This window comes from Polyodon spathula, chromosome 3, assembly GCF_017654505.1.
Source record: "Polyodon spathula isolate WHYD16114869_AA chromosome 3, ASM1765450v1, whole genome shotgun sequence".
NCBI classification, from domain to species: Eukaryota; Metazoa; Chordata; class Actinopteri; order Acipenseriformes; family Polyodontidae; genus Polyodon; species Polyodon spathula.
This window is the reverse complement of record NC_054536.1, coordinates 8860545-8886293: the sequence shown is the minus strand read 5'-3', so window position 1 is coordinate 8886293 and position 25749 is coordinate 8860545. Positions and strand designations below refer to the sequence as shown.

The 25749-nt window shown below is 37.0% G+C and overlaps 1 protein-coding gene across 7 annotated transcripts in view; it reads left to right on the top strand.

Moving 5' to 3' along the window:
• Nucleotides 1-24868, top strand: part of mllt10 (MLLT10 histone lysine methyltransferase DOT1L cofactor) — a 54559-nt gene extending 29691 nt beyond the window's left edge. For 4 of the 7 annotated variants that reach the window (XM_041244275.1, XM_041244274.1, XM_041244272.1 and 1 more), the window contains 13 exons: nucleotides 941-1057; nucleotides 1590-1875; nucleotides 5190-5783; nucleotides 9694-9875; nucleotides 17347-17464; nucleotides 18919-18991; nucleotides 19685-19839; nucleotides 20737-20925; nucleotides 21245-21321; nucleotides 21658-22016; nucleotides 22546-22642; nucleotides 23419-23616; nucleotides 24110-24868. In XM_041244275.1, the coding sequence (XP_041100209.1) occupies nucleotides 941-1057; nucleotides 1590-1875; nucleotides 5190-5783; nucleotides 9694-9875; nucleotides 17347-17464; nucleotides 18919-18991; nucleotides 19685-19839; nucleotides 20737-20925; nucleotides 21245-21321; nucleotides 21658-22016; nucleotides 22546-22642; nucleotides 23419-23616; nucleotides 24110-24154 (2490 nt within the window). In that variant the 3' untranslated portion in view covers nucleotides 24155-24868. The remainder of the gene's footprint in view (nucleotides 1-940; nucleotides 1058-1589; nucleotides 1876-5189; nucleotides 5784-9693; nucleotides 9876-17346; nucleotides 17465-18918; nucleotides 18992-19684; nucleotides 19840-20736; nucleotides 20926-21244; nucleotides 21322-21657; nucleotides 22017-22545; nucleotides 22643-23418; nucleotides 23617-24109) is intronic. The other 3 variants (XM_041244279.1, XM_041244276.1, XM_041244273.1) reach the window with 1 other exon arrangement.
• The last annotated feature ends 881 nt before the right edge of the window (nucleotides 24869-25749 follow it).

Here is a 25749-nt window from a genome sequence, read left to right as displayed (position 1 = left end):
GGTGTTTGTTGCAGATCCCAGGGGCTGGTTCAGTCTGAATGTTGACAAACCAATGGCTCAGGAAGGTGGGATTAAGTAAATTCTTAGAGACTGACGGCTATTGTGTAACAAGTGAAGCAGTAAGATTGATAACTTTAACCCTATTTATATTTTCTCGTCGTACACGCGTCTGGGTCTAGGTGATGTCAGTCAAGATTCTGAAAGCTTGCATTTAACATTCAAAATGACTGAGAGTCAATAATCGAAACTTTTAATTAGAACAGTGGCTTTGCGTTTCTACCCAGCAACATGACCTGAATGCCACAGATCCTGTTACAATAATGTGGTAGTTGATAGTTTAAGTTTGTGTGAGCCATGCCCATGTCGGTAGTAATCCCATTGTGGCTCTGGTACAGTAGTTTAATATTACACACACAGGTGCATACGTCGCACCAGTGTATTAGTCACTCCCCCTTTTAAGGGCCCCGCAAAAATGCCTAGAAAATCGACGTATACAGCGTTTTTTACAGTATATAGTGAACAGTCATGCAGTGCAGTAGTCGGGTTTCTGCACCAATGCTGTTGTCCCCAATATTTTTCCTTTCTCCATGCTTGATTAATTCTGACGGTTGCAGCATGCTGAAAAAAGCCGCTATTTAAGCACTTGAGTTACTTCAAATAGTAGCAGTTAAGATGCTACTTTATTTAGTCTGCTTCTTTTCTTTTCAGGATGGCAATCGCATATGGTTAAGACGTCACTAATTACTTAAGTTCTGATGCCACCTTTGAATGTATCTCTCTTTCCTACTTTCACCTTGAAGAGACTTTTTATGATCTTGAAAGCTTGTGATTAATTATTGTTTAGTTAGTCCAATGAAAGGTATCTCCATCTCTTTGTCTACTAATTAGTTAGAAAGGCCAACTTCTGTGATGTATAAAAGCTTTTTTCCCTTCTTTACAGAAACATAAAGAAAGAGACAAGCACAAACCAAAGCACAAGAAATCTGCACCCGGTCTTGTTCCTCCTGCACCTGCACTTGTTCATTCTTTGACAATAACAACGGAGAAGGTAAATGAGGCAAGTCAGAAGTGTTTGTGGCAGTATAAATATTTTCAATTGTAAAAAAATATCCTATAAAATAATATGCTGCTATTTTAACTGCTAATATCTTGAAAATCATTTGAAATGGCAAAACTATATCTTCAGTGTTATATTCACGTTTGGTACACAGCTGTGTTCTATGTTTTTGTGTTAACTCCTCTGGCACATTGTTTTAACTTCTGGCCTGATTGATAATACAAATCACACAAGTTTAGATAACATGATAGTGGTATATGATGCTCTCAACAATGTTCCTTCACAGCTGATGTCCAATAAAAATGAAGTTTCAGTACAACATTGTTTTGTCTTTTGCCAATATGAATGGTGAAGATCACATGCTTTTTTTACATAGCTGTTTTACATTTTTATTCTTACAGTTCATACCAGATACAGGACAGATGTTTTGTTAAGTTAAAAAAACAAAAAAAACAACCTGGAGTTACTTTTGTTCTGTGGTTTAACTGCTGTTTCTTTTTGCTATATATATTTTTTATATAACAAACCTCAGACTTACACAAGTACAAGTGGAGGTGGCAGCTCCATGCCTGGTTCCCTGAAGCGACTGGAGGAGACCACAGCTCGGTTTACAAATGCAAATTTCCAGGAAGTCCCTGCACACCCAACCAGTGGAAAAGATGGTGGTGCAGAGGTCAAAGTGGGGGGAGAGGGCAAAGGAAAAAAAGCTGCAGGTCACATCACCAGCCAAAAGGGAAGGAAGTCTGGTACTGGAAAAACTCCAGTCGGCGTCACGGTCGCAGCAGCAACCTCCACTAGTCCTTTCCAGCAAGGTGCAGGTATGCAAACATGTATTGCAAGCCACAATAATGCCATTCGTTTTGACTGGCTTCAGTTTACTTTCATTTATTTGTTTTTTATTTCTCAAATGATGAGGACAGTTGGAAAACACCTTGCCCCTTTTAAAGGTTTTTCTTGCTCGCATGGGCCTTCTCCACTTTCTGTAACTAAAGTAATATTGCTAAAAATAGTTGAGAGTGAGTTATAGTACCATCTGTTACCTGTTAATCTGGGAGAGTTTTCCTGGTTCCTCGTGTCTCCTGATTTGTCGTCTTCGCAAAGGTCAGTGTTTCTTATTTGTTGCAAGGTAAGGTTATTCGCCAGCAGTATCTGATTTTGAAAGTTTGAGGGAAGGAGGAGATGGGAGGTGGTAGAGGGTGGGAGAAGTTTGAAGGGAGAGGGAAATGTTGGTCTATCTAATTGTTCTACTCATAAAAAAGTAATTTGAAGTGTAAACAAATTAACAGTTTACTCTTTGCATTTCAAATATTTACAGATTGTAGGTTGTTTATAATTAGCTTTTTTATTATAGTGAAAAACTAAATTTTAATCAACTGCATTTTTTAAATGAAAAATCGAGCCATGTTTGCTTTCATTTTTATGATATTAAGAGGCCTCACTGTAATTTAAAGATATTTTTAGGTGCACTCACAGGTTAATTAAAATATACAATTTTAAAGGTGTTCCAAAAACAAACTTTAATACTCTGTTAGGGTTAGACTTCAGGGTGTCATATTTTTGTAGAAAAACTGGAATCATTCTGTTGCTTGCGGTACACCCTTAGGGTTTAGAAGGCGTGGTTTTATGCCTGACCAGTTTCATTTCCAGCTTTGCAGTTCAGACAGTGTTCCTGTTATCATGACATCTTTTCTGTGGCGTGCTCTCTTATTTTTATTTATTTTTTAACTTGCAATTGAAAGAAAATCATATCAAGGTAGAGTATGGACACAATCCTTCCTGGAACCCTTCTGTTTATTCTCTGTAAAGAATACTGGATATGTCGAGCAGTTGTATATGTTAAGAGAACTTTGTTATGGTATAGTATACTAGTCGTGCCCTTTTGAAGAGTATCTGGTATGCAAACAGCTGTTTTGAAAGCACAGTTGTGGTTTATGTTGCCTCACTTTGCTGATGTTTCTTTCCGCTGTTACAAAATGTTTTTATGATCCGAAAGTATTTAGTGGACTATGCTTTAACTCTTCACGCTCTCTTCACACCAGCTGTTTAAACAAAAATGTTTTTAGAAGCTGCTTGGTAGGCTGGTTGAACTTCAGTGTTTGAACTCCACAGCGTCTTTAACTGTGTTACCCTCTTATCACTCATCATTTATGTACCTTCCATTTCATTACAGCACAATTACTTAGTTGTGCATGGGGAGAATAGTAAACATCGGGTGCAGCATTTAAACAACTTTGAATGGCTCATTGTGTTGTCAAGGTGTTAGTCTGACAGGCAACTGATTCTTTGCTTTTTTGCATTGTTCTGAACAGTTGGTGGATTAGCAGGGCAATTTATTAATAAGCCACACCCAAGAGGGTTGGTTTCAAGTAGACAGGTATTTTCATTGAAATGTATTATTGCTGGCAGAAATCTGAGTTAAATCATTTGGATCACCATCACCCGATGATATACTACAAGGTAAGATTTCAGTTGAAGTACATTTGCTGTGGACATTTTAAAAACTTATGTTCCAATGCTTGGCTACAGGTATGTATTTAGCAGTTTATTCATGCCACATTTATTTTAACTAACCTGTAGATCCTGATGGTGGTTGTCAATTTATGTTAATATTGTGAAGGACTAAGATGGAATGCTCTTTAGCAACATTTAGTGAATGGCTTTGATGATAAACAAAGGCTATGTTTACAACAAAAAAGAGGTAGCATGCTATAATAGTAGCACTATTCCTGGAATAAATCCACATGACGCTGTCCTTTTTAAAATTGACATGGTTTTACAACAAACTTCTGTGTTGAACCCCAGTGTGTGTTATTTTATTGTAATTAATGGAGGGGGCTGTGTTAATATTTCAGATGTCATGCATCATTATAATAGTACACTTAATGAAACTAGCATTGCATTAAGAAAGGTGTTTACAGGCTCCCCGAGTGGCTCATTCAGTTAAAGCGCTGCTGCTGGGAGCTCAAGATGAATGGATGGATGGTGCTAGCTCGGATCTGGGCTGTGCAAAGAGGCTGAACTTTGCTTGGGGGTGTCACATGGTCTCTGACACTGCCGGGGTGGGGGATGGGAAACCAGCAGGGACTTCTACTGCTCGTCGCGCAGCAGCAAACCCTATAGCCTGACACAGAGCACATTCAGAGTGGATAAAAAGAAGGGCTGATCTCTATTCTCCAAGATCAGTAGCCCACCTGCCTCTGCTCTGGACTGCTCGGCGTAAAAGCAACTATGGCTTTAGGCTTGTGAGATCAGAGGATGCTTACACGCACTCAGAACGCCTGTGCTGCATGGGGACTTGCTGTGTTGAGAAAGGAAAAAAAAAAAAAAACATCATTGGACATTCCAAATTAGGGAAAAAAAAAAAAAAAAAAAAAAAAAATAATAATAATTGGTCACTTATTTTAAAAATAAATAAATAGGGTTTACAATAACTTTGTAAGATTTTAGAAAGATGTTACAGAAACGTTCCAATTTTACTTACGTAATCATGGTCGTTCAGTTTTACAGGAGATGTAACTAGAGAGTTATAGTTGCCATCGCTGCCTTTTATTTTTTTTGTAAATCTCAAAGGTTTCCGTTTTGAGATTGCCCAATAACACAAGAGATTTGTTAATGTCCTTCAGATGAGACGTAAAACCGAGGTCCTATTGTAAATGACTGTGCAGCAACAGCAGCAGCTGTTGATGCATAGTTCACCTTCTAGTCTGAGTCGTCGTCGTCGTCGTCTTATGATTATATGCGGTGCTTGGCTGTCGTTAATAATTCCATATGAAGTTTTATTTTTTTTATCTACGTTCTATTAATATGTCTCAACTATATATTTTATTTGTAATTTATATTTATAAAAATGTATAAACAGAGTAACCTGTTTTGAGATGATTGAGAAGTCTGAAATCCCTGAGTGTACTTTTGACATCCGAGGTAAACACAGACGTATCTCTGTGTTGGCTGGAATGTATTCATTTATGTTTCGTTGGCGCTTGCACTATTTGTTTTGATGTTGTTGTAAGATTGAAAAAGCAGCACAGGAGTTCAACAGCTTATGTTAAATCAAGGCTGAGGCTGTTGGTGTGTGATTTCTTTTATATAGGCTATGCATTTCTAAATTTCTTTGCTTTTCCTTCTCTCACAGGCAGCCATTTGGGGACTGCTGGCAGTGCAAAAACCTCTTCTGGCAGCTCAGTCCAATCTCCCCAGGAATTTCTGAGCTTCACAGAATCTGATCTGCGAAATGACAGCTACACACATTCACAGCAGTTGTCATACACAAGAGGCCTATCTAAAGGAGATGCAGCGGGTGTAGAAGGGGGTCTAAACGCTTTTAGTTCTTTAATGGCCCTCCCATCCATCTCCTCTGGGGCTGCTCAGGCTAAAAACTATGAGAACTCTCACGGAGACTTCAGCAGCTCAGCCAGCCAGGCTTCAGCGGGATATAAGCGATCCCAGCCCACCTCGGGCAGCGTGGAGGAAGATAACGTGAAGGGAAAGAAGCGCAGGGGAAATAGAAGCAAACACGGACCTGGAAGGCCTAAAGGAAATAAGGCTCAGGAGGCTGTTTCTTCTGCCTCGCCTGCCTCTTCTGTGGCATCAGCTGCAGGCAGCGTGAATGGTGGCAACTATAACAATAATGGCAGCATTAACATTAACGTTGTCCAGAAATCTCCAACGTTGCTCAGGAATGGAAGTTTTCACAATGTGAGTGTTGGCTCATCTCCTGCTGGAACAGGTAGGGCTTCCTCTCTCTGATTGGGTGGTTGGAAGGGCAGGGTTCCATTCATTAACCCTTTTTTTGGTTTGCTTTTAGGTTACTTTATTGACGATCAAAGTCTACTGTAGTATACAGGCTTTTGTGTGGCTGTAGACTAAAACCTCTCCATATTTTACACATGTAGAGAAAGGCCTATTTTGTTTTGTTCTACAGTGCTACAGTAGCACACTTTATTTTACATTTTATCATTTAAATAATAAAATAAAAACTTTGTTTTGGTTTTAAAAGCATTTTGAAGAAAAAGTTAAATATGTATTGAGAATTTTAAATATGTACTGTATATGGCTTACTAGCTTATTTTCTGACTTTTACTAAAATAGCTTAATCTGTGAGGTCTGGTGTGATTGTAGACCCTCTGTGCACACTGAGTGAAATTTGAGCTGTCCATCAATGGTTCAAGACAGATTGGTTGTAATCCTTTTTTTTTTTTTTTTTTTTTAAGAAGAAAACAAAAAAGCACTGCCCAAGCTATGCTCTCCCTCTGATCCCAGTCCAGGGTTGCAAAAGTATTAAGGGAGGCTTGACTCAATGGTGCTCCAAATTTTAGCCCACCCTGCAACAGTAAACAAAGGATAAAAGCTGAGGTGCCCCCAATTAATCTCAAGTGGCACAGAAACTTGGTTACTGAGTTAGTGAATTCCTTCCACTCCTGTGTGAGCCAGGAAAAAAAAAAAAGAATTCCTTTTCAGAAATTGATGGCAGTTTTTTTTAATGTAGATTTGGGAGGGTGGTCTTCAAGTTTGGCTGTTAATTTTGAATTACAGCCATTTATTGAAAAAGTGTGAGCATAATAGAGTGGCTTTAATACAGTAATCCCAAAGTTTATGAAGCCATAAATAATAACAGACTCTTGTAATTTATATTTTGTAATATGTTGTAGCTTTTATTATAACAGAAGTTAGTGTGATAAAAAGTAATTTAATCAGCCAGTCTATTTTTATTTGCAAAGCTACAACCTTGTTTGGGGGGGTGATAGGATTTTCCTAAAAAACATTTTTATTTTTCATTAATGTTTTTTTTAAAACACAGGTCTAAAATATACCAGAGTTTAAATTTACAATAAGACTTCATGCTGTTAAAATGACCAGCCATGTTTGCTGAATGGAGGGCTTAAAGAGTAAGTAAGCAGGGTTCCGAAAATACAGCTTTCAACATCGTTTGAGATCTGCTGTTTAAATCACTGCTTTAAAACAGACATTAAAGTTATAAGTGTAAAAAGTTGTCAGGATGTTAACAATGAAAAGTTACAGGTACGCTGTTTAAACAGTTGTAGCCACACCTGGGGACGTGTAACACTATCTTTAGGAACCTCTTTAGTTATTCTTTAACTACAAGGTGGGTATCATCTTTAACACCAGTATTCACACAATTTAAAGGATTTACCAAAATTCATAGAATCAAACGAATCATAAGAAATAATAATTTCAGAATAGAAGTAGGTCTAACTGATAAACGGGGGAAAAAAAGTAAATTAACACACCAGTCACACCTACTTGTGTTTGTTGAAGAGTGTAAATATTTAGCTTTATCTAATGTTTAGCAATAATGGACTGCACAGCCCATTTATTTCAGCATATAATATTTTGATGAATTACAATTGTATCATGCATCCTGAGAGGGGCAATTATTTTAAGCAAATAACTGAGAACTAATTCTAGGGTGCTGACTTTTTTTTAATTATTATTATTATTATTATGGGTAATGGGGAATTGTTTTTGTTGATGGAGAATTGTCATTTGTTCTGGTGATTGGTTCGTCTTAGAAACAGTTATCCAAAGAAGAGCTTGTTATCCACAGCCTGCCTTGCAGCAGCTTATTCAGTGGACACAGGATGGTGCGGACCGGATACTTTTTCTGCAGGAAAGGTGACCTGCTTTCCGATTCCTGCATAAAAAGGCAATTGAGCAACATACTGCATTGCTGCTGTTGAAATTCTGTGTGTACACATACCCAGCTCTCGTATTTAATAAGGTTATCCTAATCCTGATTAATTTAGAAACAATAAAATTATGAAATTGGCCACATAAATTAGATTGTTACATATCCTGTTTACCCATGGCTGCCACAATAGATACCTGCTTTATTGCTATGTGTCAAAAATATTTTAGACACTAGATTAATTTAACTCATACACTCACTATATTACTCTGAATATTTTTGTGGAAATATATGAGGTTGCATGTGTCCTCCTGCTGCGGACAAATCATTCAGACTAGAATGATGGTGTTTCATTTTCATTTGAGAAGAGAGTCATGCATGATCATAACTGCAGCAAAACAGTGTTTTTAACTGGATTGTATTTTATTGCTACCAGTTTCATGTCTTGTTGATTTAAGATCTGTAGCATTTTAAACCTGAGCAATTGTTTTGTATTTGTTGTAAAACCAAAAGTGTGCGTTTTTTTTTTTTTTTTTTTTTTCCAAAAACGCATACACTTGATTTACAATAGTACAAACAGTATTTGGTCTCTTTTATAGGGTAGGGATTGTGTAATGTTTGGACCAGTGGGTGTTGATGTTTACAATAGTAACAAACAGTATTTGAGTCATCGTTTTTATCATAGGGTAGGGATTTGTGTATTTTGGTACAGGTTTTTGCATAACCGGCTGTAACTCATCCTTTACTTGTGGTGTGAAGCTTGAGACTAGTGGGAAAGATATTCATAACTTACTACACTACTTATATTTCAAACCACTGAGAACCTTTGTTCTAGAAATGTACTGTGACAAGATAAAGTTTAATGTATGTAGAAAATGTATTGATAATATTCACTATATTCTTATTAGCATTGTCAACATTTATATTGGTAAAAAGTCAGCCCTTGGGTATGAACTAGGCAATTTAACCCATCAAAGTCGTTCTTTTCAAAATACTTTGTTATATTAATAACCGTTATTTTGATCCGAGATACATTTGCTGTTAAGGGAAAAAGCAAGTTTGACCTGAAGTTGTTCTTAGTGTAGTTTGAAATAGCTACATGCATTTGACTTGATTGCTGCTTTCAGATGTTAAGGCCCTATCGATTTAGCAGCTGAATCCCTTGTCACTGCTTGATCACAGTATTGGATTGGATAACCCCTTTAAAACACTTAAGCTCTCGAATCTAGATTGTTGCAAAACAAGCTACATTTGGAAAGACAGTACACTGGTCAGCTGCCTTCTCTAATTGTTTACCTTTTAAAGGCTGCATAGAACATGGCATTTGGGGCTGTATTAACAAAGCTTTAAGGTTGTGTGGTTCATGAGGAGCAAAAAACCTTGAATCCACACTGCAATCCTGTTTTAAACTGGAACAGCAGTAAGAGTTTGTGTTTCATGAAACATTCCCCCAGAAAAATAAACCGCAGCACTAGAAAGCAGCAGGACCATGTGTGTTTGGTTCACTGTTCGAGTGGCCTGCAGTAGCAGTCATTTGGATTTAAAGGAAGAGGAAGCCTGTGTCCACTCGGCTCTACTGTACATGTAGTTATAAGTTGAAAGTGCACATAAGACTACTGTAAACTACAGTATGGAAGCTTGTAGTAAACCAATGTACATTTATTGTTCCTTGTTTCTCAACATTAGTTAAATTTGCTTAAGACTCAAGGGTCTGTCTTAAACTGGTCTTTAGATATGTGGTCTTTACATCACATACTTTGGTCTTGTTTGAGTAAACTCAAGTCATATTCTTTTTTCAGCAGTTACTCTGATGATGATAATAATCGGTTGAAGGTGGTGATATTTGTAGCCTACGTTGCTGTTTAATAATTGAATGCATTGAGGTTTAGTGAGACTTAGGGGTACATGGTCTACTGGATTGTTGTCGTGAATAGGATTTCAAATTGAAATATTAAATTTAATAATGTAATTCGTTCCTGTTTTTTTTCAGGTCCTTTTGCTGGTAATGACACTCCAGTATCCTTGCCAACTGCGGTACTGGGCTCACACTGTAGCACTCCTCTCCCGAGCTCCCAGTTACCTCAGCAGTCTGCTGTCCATTTGCACCACACTGTTCCATCTCTGCCACTGCATACTACTGCCTCTGTTCCAAACCTGGTGTGTGCAACTCAGGTGAGTGGTGTGTGTTTGTAGCTTTCCAAAGAATCAGAATCATGTTATGGACTTCATTTAATGTCCATTTTACAAAGTCAAATTTGGTGTGAGGGTGACACACAAAAAGTTTAAATACTGTCTGCTTGCCATTTTGCAGTGGGTTCAGGAACTGCTCTTCAGTTCTTGGTACTTACCATAGATATGTGTAACATACACTAGATTTGTCCAGCTAGTGCCACCTTGTGATCTTACACTTTGTTTCTAGTTTTCTTTTTTGTTTTGCTAGTTGTGCACTAGGTCGTGGCATTGTTTACAGTTAAAGACAAATTAGTTCATCTATCCTACTCTACAATAACTACGGCAGAGAACTGAAGAGACAAAAATAAATTAGTAATAGTATTTATTTAATTTACAAAGCCTAATGCATGGTAGTGAAAAATGCTGAGGTCTGGAGCTTGATGTCATTCCTGTAGAAAAATGAACTTTCTTTTTTACCTCCTTGTAGTAAATTAAGGTTTTTTAATGCTTACCCAAAACACAAATTTTTTAAAAAAATATATATTCTTTCCAAAGAAGGGACCCCCTTTTGTGTATTAGTGATTCACCTTTTACCCACAGACTACTATCAGCATAGGATGAAAAATGTTATACTGCAATCTATCCTTACTGCAGATTTATTGTTAAGACTTTTATCATGTGCTCTTGAAAATGGCAGTAAACTCTTTTGGGCAAACTTTCATTGTAACTACAAATAACAGTGTGTGGTTACATTTTTAGCAGGGATTCATTTAAGTAGATATATCAATATATAGTGTGGTGTAAGAGGCACGTTTGCTGTGTTGTGTGTACTAGATAATTATGTTGTACATGAGAACACTTTACTCAAGGTTTCATTTTGTCTGTGAAATTTGTTTATAGTTTTCTTGGCTAAAAACCCTGTATTTTTACAGACCTGTTTTTTTTTGTCTTTTTATAAGTAATTTAAATTAAAATTGACATTTTTTATTAAGAGATTCAATATATCTCTTGTTTTTTGTTTCCTATTTCTAAATTCCTGATAAGTTGTTCTAATAATACAAATGATACCTTGATAATGATGTTGGACTTGTGTGCTTTTTGATAATTGTGTGTTTAGTGATCTGGGGATAGCATTGAGAAGTCCTTTAAATGGTTCATTATAAAGAGACCGTCATCTTGGTGTACTGTGTATTTGAAAGTAGGGCCTGTAGGGACACTTTGTAGGTTAAAGACCTTGACCAGTGTACTGTTATGCAACTTGTTAATATGGCGTTTAGGTGGGTTGGCACAAGACATGGCATATTGTTTTAAGTAGTCCTTTTCAATTGAACTGAAGGTCGAATTAATTTAGCTTTTGATCACAAAAAAGAGTGCATGTTATTTTTTGTTGTGTTCAGGTTTTATTTTAATTCCTCATTGATGATGTATTAATCAAATCCAAAATAAAAATGTCCATATCTGCTCTGTTTTATTGCATTAATTTATACTTTCCTTAAATGCTAGCCAGCTGAAGAGCTCATACAGTATGATTGCGGACTGGTTCTTTTGAGAAAAGTCAAACTTGTATGTTCAGATTTGGTTTACATTCATTAGCTAGATCTTTTTCTTCATTCATGCTCACTGTAGCAATAAAGGAATACTTCTGAACTGAGAATGCAGACCAAATTTTCAGAATAGTTTATCTACTGTGGCTCTGGTGGTGAACCACTTGACAAGAGATTTCACAATATTGAATTTAGTGTTAAATGCAGTTTCCTAAGCACTTGAGATAGCAGCTTATGATTTGCTCTCTATAGTCATGTTGTAGTGTTAGGAACTCAAAGGAATTTACAGCTACAGGGGAAAAAATATTTTTGAGCATGTGACTTCATTAGATGAACAAAGGAAGCACAGTTGCAAGAAATTCAGTCTTCAGTCCAGTTAACATTTACGCTGTTATTGTCTTGATTAAAAAAAAAAAAAAAAGGGACTTTCTTTACAGTAAGACTGCAACACTGGGAAGGCTGTTGCATGATTTTGTGCATCGCTGCATGCTGAGGACAGGCACTTCTTTCTGTTTTGCAGAAAATGCTTTCTGGCACAGAGCTGAAGCTGATTTAGCTTGGCTTATCTTGTGGTGCTGTAGCAACCATCAGTCTCCAGGCAACTGTGGCACATTGACCTCTTCATTGAACTGTGTTGCACTACTTCAGTTTAGTTGCTAAGAGGATAGTTATGGTGCTGGTTGTGGACGGCCACACTGTCACACGTGAGATGCGATCATATCCGGATTTTTTATGTAATATGTCTGCTCAGACTTAAACTCCCTGGTATATTATGAACCAATTAATGCAACACAGGATTTTGGACTATTTGTAGATGTAGTATTTTTTTTATTTTGTGACTATCAAGCCTGTTCATTACATTGGGATTTTAGAGTGGCACATTCTGACTGAATTCGCAATCTGTAAGCACTTAATATCTTGTTTTTTAAACTTTTTGACATTCATGGTATAGGGAGAGGGTGGCGGTTAGGCATGAACCTGTTCATGAGAATTAGGGAAGAACTTGAAAGAAATATTTTGTATGCCTGCCACATTGGTACATTATTACCACCCTCCAGTATGGTAAAGATCTGGATTGCATGCAAGGACTGTCTCAGCAGAACCGTACTTACTGCTGGCCACCTGATATGTTCGAACATTTGCAGAGTAGTTACTCCAGCTGCATCAGTACTAACTAAACTGTCTTGCCAAAAAAAAAAAAAATCAACATGCAAAAGTACTGTATGATTTTCCCATAGCTGCTGCTAAAAGGGGGATGGAGGGTTGCATTCTGTCCTTTTAGGCAAAGTAGCTAAACCCACTAGCAGCAACTAAGTTCCTTTATTTTACATGTACCGGTAACCCTGAAATAGAATGTGTACAGTATATCAGTCCTTGTTGTTGACACATAGGGCTTCTACCAGGGTTAATCGGGTGACTTTAGACATGGCCTGCTTATGTACCAGATAGCAGTTTAAATTATATTCAGAGGGTATGTCATTCACTTTTAATTGTTTCCCACGCTAATGGTAACTCTGTTCACTGGTTTTGATCTGAATTGTTGCATTAGAACTTTTATGATGCATAGGCTTTGTAGAGTAAAATACTATTAAATGGGGGCACCTCTGTCTTTTTCAGCATGTTATGGGAGGAGGGGGGGTTGTTTCCACTTGGTGATGAAGAGAATGTACCTAGCCATGAGCAGCTGCCAGACTGCAGTTGATGTGTGTGTAGATTTTGCAGCTTGGATTTCAGAAACCCCCACAAGCCGGTTAAGAGGTTGTGGACGCAGAACAGTATTTTTTGTATCTGCTAAAGCTGTTGTATTATAATGTGGTATTTGTTTGTTATTGTTTCTGATTAAATCCTTCTGACATGGCAAGTTAACATGACATATTTTGTAGGGTTTTCTTTTTAATTCTCAGTGGTGATTTTCATTTTTTTTTTTTTTTTTTAAATCATACACACACACACTTACTTTCTTTTAAGTTCAGTCATGATGTACCACAATTAAACCCCTCCCCCATCTTATATGCAACCTCTACCATGGGCAATTCAGCATTAGCCTAAACAATGGTTCTGAATATGTTAAGTTTGTGGCATTGAATAATGCGGAATGATGCAACTGGACCTGACAGCTTCAACAGTCAGCCTGCTCATGGGACCTGAAAGTTGTTCACACTTGGTTTCATCTCATTGCACGCTGTGTATGAAAACCCTGCTGGTAGAGGCCGGGGAGGGAGTTGGAGCTCAAAGAAGTGGAGACCCCTGCCATAACATGTAAGGGACTGGCATATTTGAAAACATACAACACTCATCTTTGAGTTTAAAATGAAGTAGAATTATTTCTGTAAAACTTTATGAAATGTCTTTTTAAACTTCCACACAAATGAAAATAACCCACTACTGTTCAGGTCTGGGTTACAGTTCTAATGCCTTATAACAAAATAATTAAAAAGGCCCTTTCTATGAACACACAAACAAACCAGAAAATCTTCCTCTTATCTCTAAGGAAGTCGTCAAGGTTATGTTGGTCATTTTGCCTGATAAACCTGAAGCCTGTTTGTATTCAAGTGCACCAAGACAAACACACACAGTGTAACTAGAGCATTTTTAAAACTGAATTGTGTTGCTGGACTTGTAAACACATTAACTGATTAAAAGTCTCATATGTAACCTTTTAATTTTAATTTTAAAGTACAGGTGGCCTACCCTTCCTGCTTTTGAAATACAACAATACTGTATGGTTAGTAGCATTGATTTTGAAATCTACAACATTATGAAAATGTAGTGTGGCATGTCTCTTCCCCCCACCTCAACAAAGAGAAAGTAGAAATGGTGAGGTTGATTCTGAAAGCAGCTATGCATATTTAATAAACCTCAGCCACATCCCTTTTACTACCTATACAATATAAAGCTTCTTACATAACCTTTAAATAATGCAGTGGTCACTCAGTCACTTACTTCACTGTAAGATGAAGGCTGTTTGGCTTGAGAGCACCTTCTGACCTACCCCCACTCCCTCCTGAGTCCCCTGAAAAACTCCTCCAGGCTTGACCATCTCCAGCTGTCAAAGCAACTCCATTAATGAAGCTCTTCCTCCTGGGAGCACTGCAGGGTATGTGATGTCATTGGGAATGCTATAGATTAATGTTGCATCAGGGTCATGCATCTGAGGGCACCAAAGGCTCTAGTTACACTGTGTGTGTGTGTGTTAGAGCACTTGAGTACTTGTTGGGGGTGGGGGATTGAGTCTTAGCAGCACCAGATTCCATTAATTTGTAAATCAATGTTCTGGCTACACCCAGGAAACACTTAAGGAGTGGGTATTTCTTTATATGTTTATTTATTTATGTATTTATTTGTTTTGGGGGCTGGCTCTACAGCAATCCTTTGACTTGAGAGGGTTCAGCATGTCGGTCACTCCCCCTCGCTACCCCTCTGGCTTTGCCTTACTTTGGTTATTTCTTGCCTGTTATTCATGACTGCCGAATTAAGAATGGAAATTCAACAACCCACAAGCTTTACAGTCTGTCATGAGACTAGCATTTGAAAAATTTGTTGTGCTCGAGTTTTAGAATTGGTTTTTATTCTGAATTCTAGCCCTTTGTGTGTAGGAGAACCACAGAGTGCTGCAAGATTTCACAAACCTAGCTAATTTATTAGTTTAAAATTGTGAATGTATTACGAATGTTTTTTTTTTTTTTTTGTTGTTGTTTTGTGTATTAGAAATACGAACTCTGGAGTAAAATAAACCTGGCACCGCATTAAATTACTGAAGGAAATTAGAGGAACACAAGCAGTAGGATGTGTGTTATTTCAGACATCATAATGCATTGGTTTCCTTTGCATGGTATTTATTTGATGGTCCTTTTATAGATTCTGTTATATGAACTAATACGCATATGGTCGTTTTTGCCACCAAACACATGTCAAGCAGTGTTTTAATATTTGTCCCAGCATTATTATTATTTCTTCTTCGATGACTAAAACACAGTCTGTCTGGTGTACTGTACTGTAGATTTATAATTAACCTGATTGGGCTGTTAGCTACAGTAAACACTGCCCCTGCAGGGCATGATGTACAAAACAAGGCCTGACCAGTTACTAACAAAACTAATATAAATAGAACATCTCTGTTAAATTGGCTCGCTAGATTGCAGAGGATTAGTGGAAGTTTATTAAAAAAAAAAAAAAAAAAAAAAAAAAAAAAAAAAGCAGGCTTTCCTTTTGATGTGACAGAAAGGTGCAGACAATGCGGGGAAGGAGTATGCCACCCAGAGTGTCTTGACACCACTGTTAAATATCCAGAATGCCAGATGGTGTGTGCTGTTTCAGTATGCGCATTGTTTGCAACTGTTTTTTGAGTGGTGGTAAATGTGTGTGTAAGTAGCATTTTGATGCATTTTATTCTAACATTAGTAGTAGTTTTGTGAACTTCTGTGAAATTTCTCGGCTCTTTATTTGTTAGAAGATTTAGCTGCATAGAATGTACAGTAGGTCAAGCTTACCCCCACTGTAAAGCAACCTCATTATTCTTTACAATATGAAGTTCACTACGGTACCATGTGCAGTAAATGAGTTGACTTTGTAAGCTTAGGAGACCAGTTTTGTGTTCAGATGCAGTAAAACGGCATTATTAGCATTCATTAGCATATGTCAATAGCAGTGCTGTTTTTGCATGTGCCCTTTTGTAAATAAACTTAAACAAGGACAATCATGAACCATTTGCAAAGCTCTGTAGAATTTGTTTGGGAAAAACACATTTTCATTTATTTTTTTTGTTAAGATTTTTATTTTTTGTTTTACATAAAACAAAACAAAAAAAAAACATTATTGAGAAACTTGTTTTGTTATTTGTATGTACTGATCTGCACACATTGCACTGTGATTTATACCAGACAGAATTTGGCAGAGGGGTGGCTGAAACACACAGATTACTGATTTATTCATTGTTATCCACCTCTGCTTGCTTACGCATTGTTACCAGATGCTATAGCCAGGACTTCGGCAGGCTAATAACGTACAATGAAAGTTACATATTCTTCGAAAGAGCGAAAGTAAACACAGCCATGGGAAGGCATTTTTATTGCATTGGATTATGTAAGAATTTGGCCAGTGTTTGCTGCTTGATCTGTTGAAGAGTTCATTTTCACTTGTTTGGCACAGGGCCTAGCAGAGGCCTTCAGAATTGTGGTTAGCACTATGAATGAACACAAACTTTTAGACAGACTCTCCAGTAAGTAGGTCTGGCTGGCTGCCAAACTTACAGCTCCTTGGACGGGGTCATGGTGTAGCCGTGATTTGTCAAGCCCTGCATTATATAAAAATGCATACTTGTGATGCCTGTTTGCTTCCCAAAAAGACTTGTCTGACTTCCAATTCTGTCAGTGAAGGAAGTAACAGCATAGTGTGAAGGCTTTACTAATGGTCGCGCTCAGCAAAGGGAAATGTGGCTCTAAGTAGTTAAACTGCAGAGCTGGAAGTCAGACCTTTTTAACCCCTACATACGGCCTGTGATGTAAAAGAGCCAGGCATTTGTGAGACAGCTGTTGTCTACCTGCCCTTATTTTGGAAATGGTTTAGTAAGGTTAAATAATTAATGGGATAACCCACATGGTCAGCATACTGCTAAGTCTATTGAAGGGGCTTCTATCTGAATTGTAAAGGTTGCAAACAAACAGATAAGATCAGTACCTCAAGCAATGCAAGATCTGGAAGATTTCTTAACCATTTCACCACTGAACATTATTTTCATTACTGTTTTTATCCTTGTTATGCTAATGTTGTTGTATTTATACTTTCTAAATTACAACTATTTTGAAGATATTTAAAAAAAATCAGTTTTTGTGTAGTACATCAATAAAACCATAGTATCTGTGAAAATGACCTTTTTTAATTTCTCGAAGTGAAATCATGAGTTTAAGTTATTTATTTATTTATTTTAGGCCAGTGCATTACCTGGATCCTCATTAAACCTTGCTCCATCTCACATGTTTGGGAACCGCCTAAATCCAAACTCGGCAATGGCAGCACTGATAGCTCAGTCTGAGAACAATCCATCAGGTAAAGGGGCACCCCTTTTTATATTCTTATTTTTATAACCACATGCACAGTGAAACAGGGAAATTCTCTGTACAGTATGTGCTACATTGAAGATGCATGCTTTGCAACTGTTAAATGGGATAATAAACAAGCTATATATTACTAAATATAAACTATAAATCGGTCCACTCAACAATTAAAACAGTCTACTTGTTTATTTATGTGTTTACTTTTATATATTTTAATTTCAGAAATGTGTGCAATTGCAGGATTATGTAGTTTCCACTGTGGCTCGTTGAGGCCATCAAAAAAAGAAATGTTCTTTGTCGATCATAAGACTTTATCTCCGTATCTCGGTTTATTACCATTCTGTTATCTCGTGATGTCATTCCTTCCATTTTACTGACCAGAGAAATAATCTTGACATGGATATATATATTTTTTTAAGGCCTCAACGAGCTGCTGTAATTTTCACCTAAAAGGAAACAAAAAAGCACTTCTATTTCTCTGTAAAAATCATTGTAATTATTATTTTTTTAAATATGCAGTACTTTTTTTTTTTTTCTTCCCGTGTTTGTCATATATGCAGTATATGAATATTAATTTAAGAATTTGTTAATGGATATTAAGTAGGGATGCCTGTGTGGAATTAGGGGGAAGGGTTTTAGCAGTATAATGAATGAATCACTTATACCCGTGGCCTCAAAGGGAGGTCAGGAGGTCACATGGGGTGGGGGGGGGGGGGGGGGGGGGGGGGGGGGGGGGACGACACGACAACTTCTTTTAAAGGGGCCAGATTGGGAATGTTTTTCTGCTCCAAAGCTGCTGCAAATATGCTTCCTTTTAGGCTGACTTAAAACATGACCTGGAGCAACCTTTGTTTCTCTTGTGCTAAATAAATACTATTAGAAAGTAGCTTGCACTCATCGTAGGTAGTACATGTTTTGTTTTTTAGTACCTGCAAATCTGTGAGGCATATGTGAGCTCCTGCTGAACTTTAGGGTCAGTGAAATAATCAGTCCGGACCCTTAAATGAATTGCACATGGTCTGCCAGACTGCTGTGGTGGGAAGTGTGCATTGTGAATAGCCTTGGGCTGGAAAGTGTTAAAAGGCGCAGCGTTTTGGATTGGTTGTGACGGGGCATACAAATCCTCTATCCGCAGATGCGATTCATTATTTTCACCATAGAAATTAAAAGTGGCTGTGGGGAGGTTGAGGGCAGGGCTTGAGAAGATGCAAACCACACTTTGTCTTAGAGAAGTAGAAGAGGTTGAATACATGTTAATACATGGCTAAGTTTGGTATGCCCACAGACAGCTTGCACTGATAGCAGGATGCAGCTCATCAGTGCCAAAGTGGGAACATGTCTTTAACCTGCCTAGCAACTGGAGCTTATAACGATGTTGGATCTTCTGAGTTTAAAGTGTGATCTGGTTGGAGCCTCTGTATCTACTCGGTTATATTTACATTTCAGATCAAGAACTAGGAGACAATAGTCATAGCCTTGCTGGCAGGGGCAGCTCGCCAAGAGGAAGTATCTCTCCACGGTAAGCACTGTTTACACTCCAAGCTGCAGGCAAAGGAAACGTTTCAGGTTTTTTTTTATTTTATTAAAAAACTCTTGTCAACAAAGTGTACATTTGTTGTTGCTGTAAAGAATTAAGTTGATACGTTTCATGTTGAGGCATTACCATTATGGTATGTGTGTGTGTGTGTGTGTGGGGGGGGTATTTTTCTTTTTTTTTTCTTTTTAATATGTATATTGCTATGCATTTTGAGAAAGTCCAATGTTTTTCATTGTAGTATAATCAACAGAAACATTCTTCTAATTGTGGTGTTCAGAGAATAAAAAAGGCAATTTAGAAAGTAAATAAGAATATAAAAAGTATTTTGGAAACAAAAAAATTATAATTTCTGTTTTAAATCTGGAGAAACAAAAAAAAAGTATCGGTAATATTATTTTGATTAATGACATTACGGCAGTTCTGTCAGCACTGTAATTACAAGCAATGTGTGGAATTGGTTTTAGAATTGATGAAGTGTTTGTTGCTGAGCATTCATAAGATACATCAAGGATCTGTCTAAACATTAAAGATTTAAAATGCCAAATTATTTAGGATTATGAAATTGAGCTCTGTTGTATTGCCTTTTTTATTCATGCACACAACACAATGACGTGAGCACAAAAGCACAGTGTTTCCGCCCTCCATTTAATACAGAAATTCCAATCTTTTGAACAGCTCCCCAGTAAGTGGCTTACATATCCGCTATGATCAGTCAAGCAGCAGTGGCTTTGAGAATCTGCCCCCAGTTGCAACTAGCATCGAGCAATTGTTAGAGAGACAATGTAGTGAAGGACAGCGATTTCTACTTGAACAAGGCGCTCCTGGAGATAGTAAGTACTGTTTTCTTGGGATTATCACAAATTGTCTGTTCTACAGTATTTTGTGACATTGGTTACCATTTAATACCTATAGATTTGAGCATGAGTTCCGTACCATGTGCAGTTATAAACATTTGCTTGCTGTCTGTCAAAATAGATGTTTTTTTTTTTATAAATATATGCATACAAATACTGGATCTTGGTGTGTGTTTTCTGTATTCAGGGTTACTTAAATGCATTGTATCCATCATCCTATATCAGATGTATTTATTGTGAATTATAGATGTTATGCAAGTATGAATAGGGCAGATTAAGGGAGTAGGACCAGTCTTGTAATTTAAAAAGAGTGAAATGAGTAAATTTAAAAATAAAATCAAAAGCAACAGTAATTCAGAGTTGATTTTTTAAAGGTTTTTGCATCAGCTTGGTTGGCCTGTTTGTTCAAATATTTTAGGTCTGTTCTTTAAAAGCAGTGCTAGACTGTGGTGTGTCAACAGATTTGTAAAACTCGATGTGCTTGTCTGGTGTCACTGTGCTAATTCAGAAAAACCACCACACAAGTTAAAAACAGATCTGTTGACGACTGCTGAAAATTATTATACATTGTTATGTGTGTGAATTTCTCTCTCTACATATACATTTTCAATAACAATTTATATTCTTCTTCTAAATGAAAAATGTTATCTTTTGGTATGGGTTGTACTTCATAAATGTAAAAGCACACATCTAAATAAAAATAGGAAACATTTTCTGGAATACATTAAAAAAAAGAGAGAAAAACCACAGCACTTTAATCAAGTACATATTTATACCTTTAAAACAATTGACGTAATTTCATGAATTGGTAATTACTTTAATTACATTAGTTTAATCCTTTAAATGAATGCATTTCATTTTCTTCTTTCATAGTCCTGGGAATGCTGAAATCTCTTCATCAGCTTCAGATGGAGAACCGTCGCTTGGAAGAGCAGATCAGGACTCTGACAGCAAAGAAAGAGCGTCTGCAGCTCCTGAGTGCACAGCTCTCTGTTCCTTTCCCCAGCAGTGTGCCCAACCCCAGCGCCACTTCTCATTTTCAGGTCTTTGCTGCACAGCCTGGTAAGCATGTTCTTGGGACACACCCACAGTGTACACACTGCATCATGTGGCTACAAAGGGGCTTGAAGTGACTTCAGTGTTCCGTTTGCTTCTACCAGAGAGATGCACCTTGAAGAATCGAACGGTGTGTGGCTGATTTTGTGTTTAGTAAAGCTGAAAACATTTAGAAATACATTTCTTTTTTCTTTGCTTTTTTTTTTTTTTTTTTTTTTTTTTTTTTTGTCCAGGCACACACGTATTTGTTTGATTATGATTTAAATGTGTTGAGATTTGAATTGAATTATTAATATTGTTTGTTTGTTTTTCTTTACCATCACAGATCTATTGAACACAAATACGAGCCCACATCTAAGCAACAGATTTTTGGCTGACAATTCTCTTTCTTTAGCAGCTCAGGTAATTGTTTACCTCCTTAACTTTTTTCGTTTTTTCTTTGTGTGTTCTTCCAGGCACTAGTTTCACATACATGGCAAACCCATTAAACATTCAAATTTTAGTTTTAAATGTGAAACCGTTGTTGAAGCCAGACTTGCAATAAAGATTCTTGTCACTTTGTCTTTTTTTCTTTTATAAACCAGTTAGTATCCTGTACCAAAAAAAAAATAAATAAAAAAACGCTATTGGATTCTCCAGCATACGGTAATTGATTGTAAATAGGAGCAGCTGTGTTAACACAAAGATGCTGACTAAGGTTTCTTCAGTTTAAAGTGTTCACTGTTTTCTTTGTTCTAGGATGTGACCTCCAGTGGACAGAGCACCAGCAGTTCTTCAACACTATCTACCCCACCCCCTGCTGGGCAGAGTCCTCCCCAGCAAGGGTCAGGGGTCGCTGGAGTTCAGCAGGTCAACAGTGTGACAGTGGGGGCATTGGCCAGTGGTATGCAAACTATGACCTCTACAATTCCAGCAATGCCGGGAGTGAGTGGATTGATGGGGGCTATGCATGGAAACCAACTGGCGATCAATGGGATAGTAGGGGCTTTAAATGGAGTAATCCAGACCCCTGCGTCGGTAGCACAGAACCACAGCCCCCTCTCCCACACAGCTGGGCCCCCCAATGTGTCTCTCTCACTGCCTACCACTCTTAACAGGTGCTTATTATTTCAAATTATTATTAACAGTAATATGTCTTCTCTATAGATGGATGATTTCTGCTTTACACCTTAAGGAAGTCTCTGTTGACATTGAAAGGTTGTGTGCATTATTATGTCTTTGGTTTTTTAAATGATTAACTTTTATTTATTTATTTTTATTCTAAAGCAAATCAAGTTTAAAATAAATAAATAACTCCAGTCTTTCGATATGCAAAAAAATGCACTCATTTCTTAACCAAATACAATCAGAAGTTTGGAAATTCATTTAGTTGATGTGTGGATGTTTCCTTTGTTTTTTGCCTTACTTGCCATGGATTTGCAGTACTGCTCCAGCTAAATCTAGGTGAGCATCGTGTATGTTGGCACTGTCAGTTTATTTATTTTTATATGAAGACAGACCTGAGCTGTAGTGTGTGGGGGCCGCTTTTCTTTCCCATTCATATCTTGTGTGAAAGCTGTGCGCCTCGCTGGAAATAGTTGAACAGTGAGGTGTTTTTTTTTTTCATAAACAGTCTTTGTTTTTCAGTGCTCCTGGACTGGGTATACTCTCTAGCCAGCAGAGACAGCTCTTACTTCACCAACAGCAGCTTCAGCAGCTACTCACATCGCAGCAGCCTACTCCGGTAAGAGACAGCCCCTTTATTAGTATTGTACCACTTTTACATACAAATTACACTACTGAGCCGTCTCGGATGTTAAAAAAAATAATAAATTCTTTAAAATGCCCATTCACACAGCACGAGATTGCGCAATATGTGCCGCTATAATACAGTCATAACCCTTTCACAAAGCCAAAGGGATCATGTGAATACAACTTTTAAACCTGTCAGTCAACAGATGGTTTTCATGACAACGGCAACAGAAACAAAACAAATAAGTAAATAAAGCAGAATAACATGGGTAAGCTACTTTTATAAAAAAAAAAAAAAAAAAAAGAATATTTTTGAGAGATCTAGATAGATATATCTATATATCAATTTCTTATCTTTTAATGTATGGCACTGGAGAACTGTAATGTACTGTAACCTTCCCTGTGCTCGCTTTGTCCTCTAATAATAATTTATATGGAAAATTTAAATAAATACTTAAATGTGGACACATTATTAATATTTTCATTCAGCAGTCTGATACTAGCTGCAGCACATTAAGCTGTAGGCTTGTCAACCATCACATAGCCTTTCACACAGGAGTTAAGACAATTCAGTGCCGTCTTTGAACCACCTCGCAAGCATAAAATCTGACGGCTTTGTGAAGGTATAGGCAATTCACAAAGACCAAAATAATGCATCGGTGCCGGTTCTGAACTGTCATAATCGTCTCTGTGAAAGGGGCTTTGGAGACAAACAATTAATTTAGTGGCTGATACTGACTGTATTTTTTTACCATTGATTTTTCAAAGGAGCAGCAACAGGCTCTTCTGTATCAGTTAATGCATCAGCAGCATCAGCAGCAGGAACTGCAACAGCTTCAGCTCTCAGCAGCTGCACAGGTTCCTATGAACAGCCTGCTGACAAGCACCCTGGCTCCCACACAACACAGCATCCCTACCAACCCTTTCCTGGCCATGCATGGGGACCCTTCTGTGCACAAAGTTACAGTAAGTCCTGCATATCAAATGGTCTTTAATGGAAGTTTAAAAACTGCTAATCAAGAAAAAGAAAAACAAAATGTGATATTTTACGTGACATTTTTAACTGAGATAGAATGTTATCTATTTAATTGGTCTAAACAGACAAGTACCACCAATGTTTTGTTTAAATATTTTAATTTTGTTGTATGTTTTTGTTCCAAAAGCAGGGATGCCAATACTTTAAATTAAATAAGTTTCTTTGTTTTCTGATAAACATTATTTGTTAAATTACTAATTGTGTATTTTCCATTTTATTTTATTAATAAGCGGTTCAAGTTTACCAAATGCTTGGCCTTAATCATTTGCTTTGAATTATGTTATAAGCGTAGGGTGCCAATACTGTTGTCTGAGACTGTAATGCCAACAGTGGGTGATATTATTATAAACTTTCTTATATCCAGCCTCACTGTCTTATACTCTAGGTTATAACGCTACGATGTTGTTTTTGTTTTCTTTGTAGAGATTAACTGAGAAAACTGGACCTGCTGTACAAGAGAAAAGTTGACCAATGGTTCGAAGGTGCCTACAATTGTCTAGCACTTCGCACACATGTCATTGTTAATCTATTTTTCTACATGGTGGTGATTTATATGAAAAGAAGGTCAGGCTTCACATGGCATTCCTTGAAGACATTGGACTAACAAATTGATGTCATTTTGTTGCACTAAATTGGAGCTAATCACTTACTGACTTCAGGGACTGCAGAAAACAATAAAATTGAGCTTCACTTTGTACAAGCAATTTCTGTCAGCTTGAAACGATTGAAACTTTTCACAAGCAGATTTTTTTTTTTTTTTCCCACCACTTTCGGGGTTTCAGGTACAAAATCAGAAGGAACATTTGGGTTTGGGGTGTTGTAATTTTTGGAATTTTGTAGCTAATTTTCTATGTTGGTTTAAGCTTTCAGTACATGTGGTAGAGTTTCCTGTATGCTTTAATTGTGTATTTCTTTGGACCACTCTTGATATAATTGGATGTAGGATTCCAAGCTTTTTATACTGGCTGCTGGTGGAATTAGATCAAATATGGAAGAAATGGATGTGTCTGTCATAGAGGAGGCTTCCTTTTGAGAGTACTGGTGATTGTCCGCCTAAACCAAGTGCCTGTTGCTAAGTCCATTGTCTCAACCGGGCTCTGGACAGCTGAGCATGCACTCAATCACAATTCCTGTCAGTGGCAGGAATTTTTCAACAGTATACCAGCAGCCTTTTTTTTTTTTTTTTTCCTCCTGTGTAGCTTGGGCAACATATTTAATTATAACCTGAGTGATTTTCATACTTCATCTCTGTCAAAGTGAAAGAGCTCAATCTGGATCCTCACTATTGTTCCTGAGGGGGCAGACATGGGAGTGAGTGTGTGTGTGTGTATGTGTATGTGTGTATATATATGTATATATATATATATATATATATATATATATATGTATGTGTATATATATATATATATATATATATATATAATATATATATATATATATATATGTATATATGTATATGTGTATATATCTATATATATATATATACACTTATATAAGACTTAAAAAAACACTAAAAAAAAAAAAAAAAAAAAAAAAAGGTTAAATACAAGCATTTATTGAACATTAGCCATAAATTTAATATGACAAAGACCAAAATGCACATGGTAGTTTAAACAATCTTTATGAAAAAGACATAAGCACAAAAGCAATTTCACATATTTTCATGACAAAAGTATTGGTACCTTTACGTTTAAAAGTCTGTATAAAAGTAATAGAACTTATAAAATGTACTCATTGATTGGAAACCATTGCACAGTAATCAAGCTGCATTATAAAGTAAATAGCCTTTAAAAAAGGTCATTATTGTTTATCTTCCAACATGACAATGACCCAAAGCATACAGCTAAGTCAACTCTGGCAATCTTGAAAAAAAAATAAAGATAAAAGTTCTGGAACATCCTTCGTAATCAGAAGATCTGAATCCAATAGAAATGCTTTGGACTGATTTGAAAAAAACTGTAGCCATCCATTGTGTATCCAATCTGTGTGAGCTGAAGGAAATATGCAAGATGGAACGGGCCCAGATTTCACCAACAAGCTGTAACATACTTGGTAAGAATTAT